We start from the raw sequence: 11,090 nt of genomic DNA on the forward strand, positions 1-11,090 counted from the left end.
GTTTGATGTATTTGATTCCATTCCGCTCCGGCCACGAGCCAGTCGTCCCCAATTAAGGTGCCACCAACTTCCTGTGTTTTGAAGGCACTGTACAAACAGCAAGTTGAGACCATCCTTTCTTCGACGTGGACAAGGTGAGGAAACTTCCTAAGCTGTGTTTTTCCCGCAATTGCATTTTGAAATCTTAATCAGAACAAACAAAAAATGATTGAGCGCGTCAAGGGAGAGGAGAGTGGCTCGCTCATCACAGCAGCAGGCCCAAGCGAGGGAACAGGCACAGCGGCAGGGCAGACAATTGAATTACCGGAATCATGAGGATAATGCATTTTACTGTTTGACCAAACATTTAAAGGCACCCTTTACATGTTTAACTATCCATATTCTCTTCTATTTGATGAAACACTTGACTTTGTAAATCTTAACAGACCCAACAAAAAAAATGGTGCAGCCCATCTGGCATTTTCCAGAATTGCCAGATGGCCAGTCCGCCCCTGCCATTTTAGATACTTTCAATACAGTATATTAAAACAAATGTACACAAGAGGGTGTGGCTTCTTTAGAAAGGGTTGACGCAAAGCATATCAACTAAAGCTACTATACTAAGGCTAAATGTGAATCACATCTTTCATGTCCCCATTACATCCAACTAAAGCTATCGTAAGCTATACACATCAGTGTCAGGATGTGAAAAGCTTGAGTCAGCTGTGGTCTCGTCATCATCAGGGATAGGTATTAATGTGAACGGAACTGAAGTCATTTCTTGTCAATGAACAATGAGTAACAGGAGCACAAATACCAGTTTGAGTTTAAAGTGTTAGTTATGTGTGCCTGGTTAACCCAAGTATGGGCAAACCCACCCCCTAATGTCAAGGTAAAGCCTCAGTACTTACATTTAATTGTGGGTCACCCCCTCTCGTGCAAACCACATCCAGCTTCTGTATGGTCAACACCTCTTTGGTCAGCTTCAGATGGACATCATAAGTATTACTGGTCTCCTTGTTATACAGCAGGGCAATTCCAGATTTTGTCTGTTGAGATAGATAGAAAAAAATACATTTTACCTGCCTGAGTTACTGTGTTGCTATAGTGACCTAGTTCTCTCACTAACAACAGGAACTCAAAGAGCTGCTTCACAAAAAAAAAAAAGGCTTTTGTATTTTTTTTTTTTACAAACTTTTTCCCCCCTCTAAAGTGTTGTGCTTTTACTTCTGTTCACATGATATCCTCCATGGATTATTTCTACGCCTTGTTTGTCGTTCCATCTCTTGCTTTTTGTCCTAATAGGCTAGAAGAAGAAAGGAAAAAAACCTGCAAGGACGATCAAAAATGAACAGAAAGCACATTTGGCAAATTATTTCAAATCTTTGAAAATTCTAGAACTCTGTCTTTCTTAACAAAGCTCCACTCGGGTATTATCGGATTTTATCAGAGGCAATACAGATAAAAATAAACAATACATTTGAATTAAAACAATGCTTAACTAAGCAGCATTTTTTGTTGAAGCCCTAAGTACCATACAGTGCATTCGGGAAAGTATTCAGACCACTTGACTTTTTCCACATTTTGTTACGGTTACAGCCTTATTCTAAAATTGTATTAAATTAATTGTTTCCCCTCATCAATCTACACACAATAGCCAATAATGACAAAGAGACAACAGGTTTTTGCGGCAGGTGGTTAGTGTTGTGTGCCAGTAACCGAAAGGTTGCTAGATCGAATCCCTGAGCTGACAAGGTAGAAATCGGTCATTCTGCCCTTGAACAAGACAGTTAACCCACTGTTCCCAGGCCGTCATTGTAAATAAGAATTTGTTCTTAACTGACTTGCCTAGTTAAAACATTTCTTTTAAATAAAATACTTGACTCTATAAAGGTCCTATGTTTGATTCCCATACCGCGTTAGGAAGTAGATGGGATGTAATCTCTTGATAGCACAAATGTTTGATCCATGCCTCTTTTAAAGTTGTAGAGGAGGGTCCCAATTCTTTTTCAAAGACAGTTTTGGAATTTAGGTCAGGCATTTTCCCTTGACTTCCAGAAGGAGATAACTATTATTTAAAGTGTTATGTAGCGACTAAGGGAAAACGCATCTGGACAATATACATGAGGGGACACAAGACAATAATTATATCTGGCATCCTCTCTCTAGGGGATGCAGTTGGGGTGAAAAGAAAGCGTAAATTGAATCCTGGCATCTTATTAGTGCAATAAGCCAATGACTGCAAATAATATCTACCTAAATGGAGGTTTTCACTACGTTTGTCGTTGGAGGTTTTTTCCGTGGTAACGTACCGCCAAACATGATGTTTAACAAGCCCGAACACAGCCACACGTTAAAAACCACAGGGAAGTGGTTCAGAGTCGTAATGACAACATTGTGGGTGAATGGGTGAGGGTTCCTGAATGGACAATAAGAGCACTGCCACCATCTCTATAAATAAATAAGTATAAATTAATTAATTCATGAATAAAGTTCTCACCCCAATAGAAACATATTTTATAATAATAATTTGGTTTATATTTGTTCTATTTCACATGTGTAGAAGTGCGTACTAATACGCATGTGTAAATTGCAATGTGTGTTCTGCATATCCCAACATCCTTCTGAGACACCCTCGGAAAGTGGAGTCAAGCCCAGGGTCACCGTTGTCCAGCGTCCCTGGAGCGATTATAATTCAGTGACTTGCTCAAGGGCACATCGGCAGGTTGTGCACATTTTCGGCTTGGGGATTCGAACTAGCAACCTTTAGGTTACCGTCTCAACGTTCTTACCAAAGGCTACAATAACAAAATTATGAACTGGGAGGAAACAGAGCTGGGCAGTGAAACAAAATATACTGTACATTAAATATTCATGAATTTCGGGATTCATGGTAACACTGGTCTTATCTTGACATAGAACAAATGTAATCTGGTAAACAGACCCACACCAGTGTCACAAATGATTACAGTGTTGAATAAATATTTCAAATAATGGATTATTTCTATGAAGTGTTTGTGTAGGATGTCTTAAATGCTGATGCATTATGGGGCAGCTCATTAGGGTAAATATAGTAACACTTTATTTTACAGACCACTGCTTAGAACGTTACTTAGAAATGAATTATTAAAATGATAATTACCTGAGAACTGCATAGTAACTACACTTCCTTTTACAAAAACCTCACCATGTTTCATCTGGTTCCAGGTAGGTATTGTTTTGAATAATTTTAATAAATTCCATCATCGCAGATTACAGAATGACAATGTGGTTCGAGTTTAGTGGGAAAGCCACTTAAAACTGAACTGAAGTACAGTTCATAGCAGTGAACACAGTGAACACATAAGCTTGGTTTGAATACCCATACTAACTACATACTTTTAGTTCATTTTAGGATACTGTAAACAAACGGTATCCTTGCAGTTGAGTGTACTAGGCTTCGCCTGTCTACCGGAAGTTGATGCTATTGTTATGCAACCTCTTGCTAGCTTGTTAGCATAACAAATCACTAGCTAAACCCTTCGTAAATCCAGAGCGTTGTCAGATGTAAATCCAGTGCGTTGTCAGATGTAAATCCAGTGCGTTGTCAGATTGTCCGTTCATAAATTCGGAGTGTTTCACTCTCAGAGCGTTTAGAGCCCACACAGAACTCTCTGGCCGAGGAGTAGGTTTGATCCGAGCTTTCAACGGCAGTCAAGCACCCAAGCTAACTGGCTAACGTTGGCTAGCTACTTCCAGACACAAGTGAGAGAACACCTCACTGACTATTTTACTCGCCCTAGCAGAGCTGATTAGGCTGTTTTCATGTTATCCAGCGCGTTGGTGACTGTATCTGTGCTGCTGGCAACAATTGCATTTATTTTTGCCTATGTTTACTGACACCGGCCATATTCAACGAGCATTCGTAAATTCATGAGTTATTCTGCGCGAGAGTGCTCTGAAATCGGAGTAGATCGTTGTTGAATCGCATGACTAATAACACTTAGAATGTAAATAATCAAGTCATTCAACTTTGGGAAGTTAGTTAGATAGCAGACAGTTAATATAATGCCTGGCAACTTCAATGTATTAGTAGCCAACTAACATTAGGTAACTGCTGTAAAGCTACGTGGTTCGTAAGAATAGCGTAGCTAACAATTAAAAAATATATATATTTAACATTTATTTAAATAGGCAAGTCAGTTAAAAGAACACATTCTTATTTTCAATGGCCTAGGAACAGAGGGTTAACTGCCTTGTTCAGGGGCAGAATGACAGATTTTTACCTTGTCAGTTTGGGGATTTGATCTTGCAACAGTTTTGGTTACAAGTCCAACGCTCTAACCACTAGGCTATCTGCCACCCTGCAATGTCAGCCAACATAACGCGTAATGTAGCTTATTTGAAATGATTACATTTTTCAACATTTTCTTAACATTTGTCATAATGTCATTAATTATTAAAGCATACAAACTATTTCACATGCAGCAATGGATAGATATATTCACAAAAGGATATAGATACATGGCAAGTACTGGGTGTTCTTAGTAGGTGTCGTAATCAGTGCTATCGTCAAGCTTGGTCTTCTATCTGTTTCCCTTTGTGATCTCAGTTTGGAATCAAAATGAACTCAGTAGAATACAGGTGAAGTCAGTAGAATACAGGTGAACTCAGTAGAATGCAGGTGAACACAGTAGAATGCAGGTGAACACAGTAGAATACAGGTGAACTCAGTAGAATACAGGTGAACTCAGTAGAATACAAGTGAACTCAGTAGAACACAGGTGAACTCAGTAAAACACAGGTGAACTCAGATGAACACAGGTGAACTAAGTAGAATACAGGTGAACTAAGTAGAATACAGGTGAACTCAGTAGAATACAGATGAACTTAGTAAAATACAGGTGAATTTAGTAGAATAAATATGAACTAAGTAGAATACAGATGAACTAAGAATAATACAGGTGAACCCAGTAGAATACAGGTGTGGTAGAATACAAATGAACTCAGTAGAATACAGGTGAACTCAGTAGGACATAGGTGAACTCAGTAGAACATAGATGAATTCAGTAGAATACAGGTGAACTCGGTAGAATACAGGTGAACTCAGTAGAATACAGGTGAACTCAGTAGAATACAGGTGAACTAAGTAGAATACAGGTGAACTAAGTAGAATACAGTAGAATATAGGTGAATTTAGTAGAATAAAGATGAACTAAGAAGAATACAGATGAACCCAGTAGAACACAGGTGAACTGAAGGTCATTTAAACCTTCCCTCTGGTTGGAGGTCATTTAAACCTTCCCTCTGGTTGGAAGTCATTTAAACCTTCCCTCTGGTTGGAAGTCATTTAAACCTTCCCTCTGGTTGGAAGTCATTTAAACCTTCCCTCTGGTTGGAGGTCATTTAAATCTTCCCTCTGGTTGGAGGTCATTTAAACCTTCCCTCTGGTTGGAGGTCATTTAAACCTTCCCTCTGGTTGGAGGTCATTTAAATCTTCCCTCTGGTTGGAGGTCATTTAAATCTTCCCTCTGGTTGGAGGTCATTTAAACCTTCCCCCTGGTTGGAAGTCATTTAAACCTTCCCTCTGGTTGGAAGTCATTTAAACCTTCCCTCTGGTTGGAGGTCATTTAAACCTTCCCTCTGGTTGGAGGTCATTTAAATCTTCCCTCTGGTTGGAGGTCATTTAAATCTTCCCTCTGGTTGGAGGTCATTTAAATCTTCCCTCTGGTTGGAGGTCATTTAAACCTTCCCCCTGGTTGGAAGTCATTTAAACCTTCCCTCTGGTTGGAGGTCATTTAAACCTTCCCTCTGGTTGGAGGTCATTTAAACCTTCCCTCTGGTTGGAGGTCATTTAAATCTTCCCTCTGGTTGGAGGTCATTTAAATCTTCCCTCTGGTTGGAGGTCATTTAAACCTTCCCTCTGGTTGGAGGTCATTTAAATCTTCCCTCTGGTTGGAAGTCATTTAAACCTTCCCCCTGGTTGGAGGTCATTCAAACCTTCCCTCGAGGGATAATGTCAGCAAAGCGATGCTCAGTTGAGGGCCAAGCATAATCTGTTTACACTTTTAAGGGAATATCCTAAATTGTAATACCATTTTGGGCGGTCAAAATTACACCAAAAGTACACCTATTGTGATCTGTGATCATTCAGGAATTCAAGGGGAATACAATCCAGCATAATGATACACAGTAAATATAATATTAATAATAATTACACATCATCAGCAGTATGACAGCGAGGTTAAACAGGTATTATGCAAATCAGTAGAACCTGGTGTGAGCAAACACTTCGGAAATATCCCATTTTTAGAGAAGGCAACAAAAAAAAAAAATCTCATTTTGAAATGCATTGGACATCATTCAAATTCATGAGGTCTCTCTCTCTGCCTTAGATCAAAATGAAAATGTTGTGGGTCACTAATAACAATGCAGTGCAGGAGTTGCATTTTTTTTTTATTTGATAAGTAAACATCTCAGGAAAGGATTTTAAAATCGGTATCAGCCTAGCTGAACTTATAGGAATCATATATAGGAGAATCATTTTCTGGTTGAGATTGCATCGCTTACAGCCAGTATCATATAGAGAGTCAAGTTAAAAGCCACCAAGATGGCTGTGGATATGACATTTTCCAAACAGAAACGTCAGTAGGACTCACATGGTTTAATATTAAGCCTGATTGATTTCCTGGCTACAACTCCATCGACTTTCACACTCCACTGGGGTGTAATTATGTTCCATGCTAAGAGGAACCTCCAGGCCTTTGACCAGGGGGAGTTGTGCATGCTCCCCCCCCCCCCCCCCCCCCCCCATGTACATCACAGTTTTCATTACAGCAAAAATCAAAGGAGGTGTTTCATTAAAGAATAATAACCCAAAAAGATCAGATCCTGAAGGCAGACTAGAATATGGCTTGATAGTACACATACTGCTTGGCCTCTGGCACCACAGACAGGAATGTTGAACATTGAATATACCTCACAATGGATGATCATTCCTTGGGGAATGTAACTGAAGTGATGGGACTTAACGAGCGCCAGGTTGGCCCATCCCATGACACTTAAGACTGGAACTAATTGACATGACTAGATCAGGTAGTATCTTTCCCATTCGTTGGGCTTGAGCCTTATGGCTGAATCTACAGCTATAGGACGTGGAGTCATCTAAACAGAAAAAGAAGAGTGTAAACATAATTCTAAAGAGTTTTAAAGGGCAGACCGGGGCAGTTTAGAGGCTCACATTGAAAAGCAACAGAGCATCAAATCCATTTAGAACAAATAAACAACAAAATGGTATACAGACGTCCAATTGTCTCTGTAATTATCCTTAAAAAAAAACCCAGAGCATCTGTGGAAATAGGGGCTGTTGATCCCGTGGGAAGAAGATGAATGGTTAAACACCTTGAATCATTACTGAGATTCATAGCAGAAGACAATGCTTCTGTTATTCACTTGTGTTCTTATGAATGTTTTATTGTTTAATGTTTTGTACGCTACTATCTTTGTGTGTGTGTGTGTGTGTGTGTGTCTGAAGTTACCGCTCTACTTATGATTACGGTCATATCAACCTTTTTAAAAGCTAGAAACCATAACAAACTGCAAACCCTGCATTTGTTTTGGTAGTGTAAAAAAAAAGACGGATGGGCCTGGAGAAATGGAACCACTCTCAAATGTATAGGCAGAGCTATGGGTGCAAGGACTGACCATCTATGATATCAAAATTACATTTAATTTATACGTAAAAAATTAAATAAAAATGGGTGTAGGAACTGTGGATTCTCTTATATCAAATAATCAACTTGCATCACTACAGGTCTGTCTGATATTGTTAATTGTTTACACCATGTGTAACTCTGTGTTGTCTGTTCACACTGCTATGCTTTATCTTGGCCAGGTCGCAGTTGTAAATGAGAACAACTAGCCTACCTGGTTTAAAAAAGGTGAAATAAAAATAAATAAATTGGAGGGTTGTTTTATAAAAACAAATAAATTAGGGATATTCACTTTCATTAATGGAAGAACATAAGGGGGAATTATTAACAAGTAACAATTATTAACAAACAACAATTATTAACAAGTAACAATTAAGGTCACGTTAGGGAGGAGGGGGGGACTGAAATATCAGATTGGTGGATTAAACCTTGATCTCAGAGGACAATGAATGCTATGTTATGATGCATAATCTAGTGTGTTGTCAACAATTCAATCATATGTTTGACTAAATTAAGTATTTGTTATAATATAGTAAGTACCCTTTTCTTAGTCCACAGTACTGAGATATGAACCACCTGGTTGGCCAATTTTTGCTTTTTGAGTCTTTTTAAATTTTGACTATTTATTTCACATTCCTCCTCTTCAAGGTCTCTACAGTACTAGCAGGAATAGTGGAACATTAATCCCTCACCAACCGAATTCCTGCCTTTTATCCCATATCTTTGGGGACCAACTCCCGAGTTTTCTTACAGCCCTCTGACTGGGCTAAATTAGAGTACCACAGCCATGACTGAACTGCAGAAACCCAAAAGAATACAAATTATTTCAATTGATGCAGGGGGCTGAGTTGACCAATCGTGTTCAAGTTAAGATTGTTTTCACATCAACTTTTAAATCCACTGTCAAAAAAAAAGGCTCTACCAGCAGGTTGAGAATAAGGTAAAAGGGTTCATTGTGTACTTTTTACAATCACAACTTCAATCTACTTTGATCATCTTATTTACCTATAGCGTTGCAGGAGGACAAATCGGCGATTATTGAGAACCACACGCCATGTAGGAACAGAAGAACTCATCCATATAGGAACACAATGAACGCGTGAATGCAGAATAGATTGTGTCAAGGTAGAATAAAAACAACTTTCTTTGAGTGCAAGCTGCATAGCGAGCTACATGATGGAATATTTATAAAAATTCTCCTACTTCCTGCTTCTCAAGCATCCATGGGGGAAATTATCTACTGATGTGATATTTTGTTTTAAATCCTGACATTTTCTTTCCAGCAGAACTGGGGGCATATCTGATTAAACAAACTAAACAAAATACATATTTAGTAGGGTATTTTAAAAAGGCAGAGAGAGAGAGCCTGTACTTGCCCAAGTTGGAACCAAGAGGCTGGCTGGACGCTCTATCTGTTCTGGTAGCTGTTTCCCGGTCACATTCATTTCCCATTCAGCCGCTGGCTCTGTCCGCAAGACCTCGAAGAGACTTTCATGAGTGAGTCATTTATCCAACAATAGTCGGTTAATGCCGTTTTACAACGTCCCATTCACCAAGAGACACACGGAAGAGCAGACTGACCAAGCATATAGCCAGTGCGCAACGGGGTAGACTTCAAAGGTAGGCAGGCAGACTACTTCGCTCAACAGTGCACTGTCTAGTCGCTATGTGACATTTCCCGACGGTGTTTCTAGATCTGGTAGATAGTCACGCAATTAATGGTAACTATCTGAAAATAGATGCACAGCTCAAAATGTTAGCTAGATGAATCCATAAGTGAGGTTAAAACAGCTACGGCTGCTCTTCGCTGCGTTCTGTGTCGTGATTGGTGAGGCGCACAACACACCGCCTGTATGTTGTCTCCACCTGTTGTCATTGTAAGAAAATTAAATTCATTTTATATTATTAAAAAAACAATGTATACTAATGTTTTATTAAGCATGGATTTCCATGATTAAAATGGTTAGTTAGGCCTTTATGTGTCTAATCAACAGAACCTTCAGCCATACGGCTATGAGTTATTCCTCTCAATAATAAAGAACATAGTTAACATCTACATTTTGAATAAATTAATGTTGATTTTGTCATATTTCAAAGGGAGCAGGACTTCAAACGTCCAAGACTCTCGGCAACAGACCTCGAAATGTATCTTACACATTCAATCCATGATTCAAATGTATTGTTGTTTTGAAAAACATTGTTAAGAATGTATTTGGAAAGGGAGCACAACGCTGTGAATGCTTCCCGAACGCTAACAATAACAGATGTAAGGGCAATATAGTTCCACGTTTTATATGTCATATGTACAGGATACACACCCAGCGAAATGCTTACTGGTGGCAGGTTCCTTCTGGACAATGCAACAACAATAAGAAATAATTAACGATGAGAATGAACCTAAAGTAAACGAAAGTAGAATAGAATAAACATTTTAGAGTAAATACAATACAGGAGGATATAGTTTACAATATATTCTTTGCCGTCTACAGTTTTCGGGAATAGCCTGGAGGTTAGAATATGTGTGACTCTGCAGAGGGGCTTTTCACTTCTTACACATTTCCGTCACCCTCAAATGGAAAAAGATCCCTCTTCTCCAGCCTAACTGCCCATGGTATGGATCACTCTCACTGCAACCAATGTGGTACTGTTTTTAGCATGTCTCTCCTCATACTCAAGTTATGTCGTCTCAGATTCCATGTGTTTGATTCAGCCCGGGATTCAGAAATTGGAAGGATTCATTTGCACTTCCCGTTGGAAGCCTGTTTAAATGGTGCAAGCGAAATGTTGCAGTTTTGACAAAAATAAATCGATGCACCTGATGAGAGGAAGTACTTGAGGTGTTATTTCAATTATTGAAGCGAAAATGAAACACTGCAGTCTAACATGTCAACTCTGAAAATCTTTCCATTATTGCAAAGCATAAGATCTTTCTATGGAAGAAGAATCCTACTACGCTGGCTCTGATGCCTCTTCTCCCCCAGGAGGCTTAAAAGATTTGGCATGGGTCCTCAGATCCTCAAAACGTTTTATAGCTGCACAATATTGAGAGCATCTTGACTGGCTGCATCACTGCTTGGTATGGCAAATGCTTGGCAAGGTGCAGTTTTTTGCCATGATACCTCTCATACTGTCTGCGTCTGAGTGATGGAATCCGGGAGGACAGGCCATGGTTGGGCTGGCTGAGGTCCCTGGAGGGCAGGCAGTGTGCACCCAATGGTGTGTTCGGCTGAGCGAACAACCCTCTGTAGAGCTTTGTGGTCAGTGGCGGTGGAGTTGACGTACCCGGCTGTGATGCAACCTGACAGTATGCTCCCGATGGTGCGTTTGGCTGAGCGAACAACGCTCTGTAGAGCCTTGTGGTCAGTGGCGGTGGAGTTGACGTAGCAGGCTGTGATGCAACCTGACAGTATGCTCCCGATG

General features: G+C 39.7%; 1 protein-coding gene across 1 annotated transcript in view; it reads right to left on the reverse strand.

The window, feature by feature from the left end:
- Positions 1–9,253, reverse strand: part of LOC110505924 (gamma-2-syntrophin-like) — a 61,798-nt gene extending 52,545 nt beyond the window's left edge. Inside the window, exons 1-2 of the mRNA XM_036962738.2 lie at positions 9,047–9,253; positions 891–1,028 (exon numbers count right to left, since the gene is read on the reverse strand). Of these exons, the coding sequence (XP_036818633.2) occupies positions 891–1,028; positions 9,047–9,115 (207 nt within the window). The 5' untranslated portion in view covers positions 9,116–9,253. The remainder of the gene's footprint in view (positions 1–890; positions 1,029–9,046) is intronic.
- Between the last annotated feature and the right edge of the window lie 1,837 nt (positions 9,254–11,090).

Source organism: Oncorhynchus mykiss, chromosome 25 (genome assembly GCF_057628025.1).
Source record: "Oncorhynchus mykiss isolate SJ-2025 chromosome 25, ASM5762802v1, whole genome shotgun sequence".
Taxonomy (NCBI): Eukaryota; Metazoa; Chordata; class Actinopteri; order Salmoniformes; family Salmonidae; genus Oncorhynchus; species Oncorhynchus mykiss.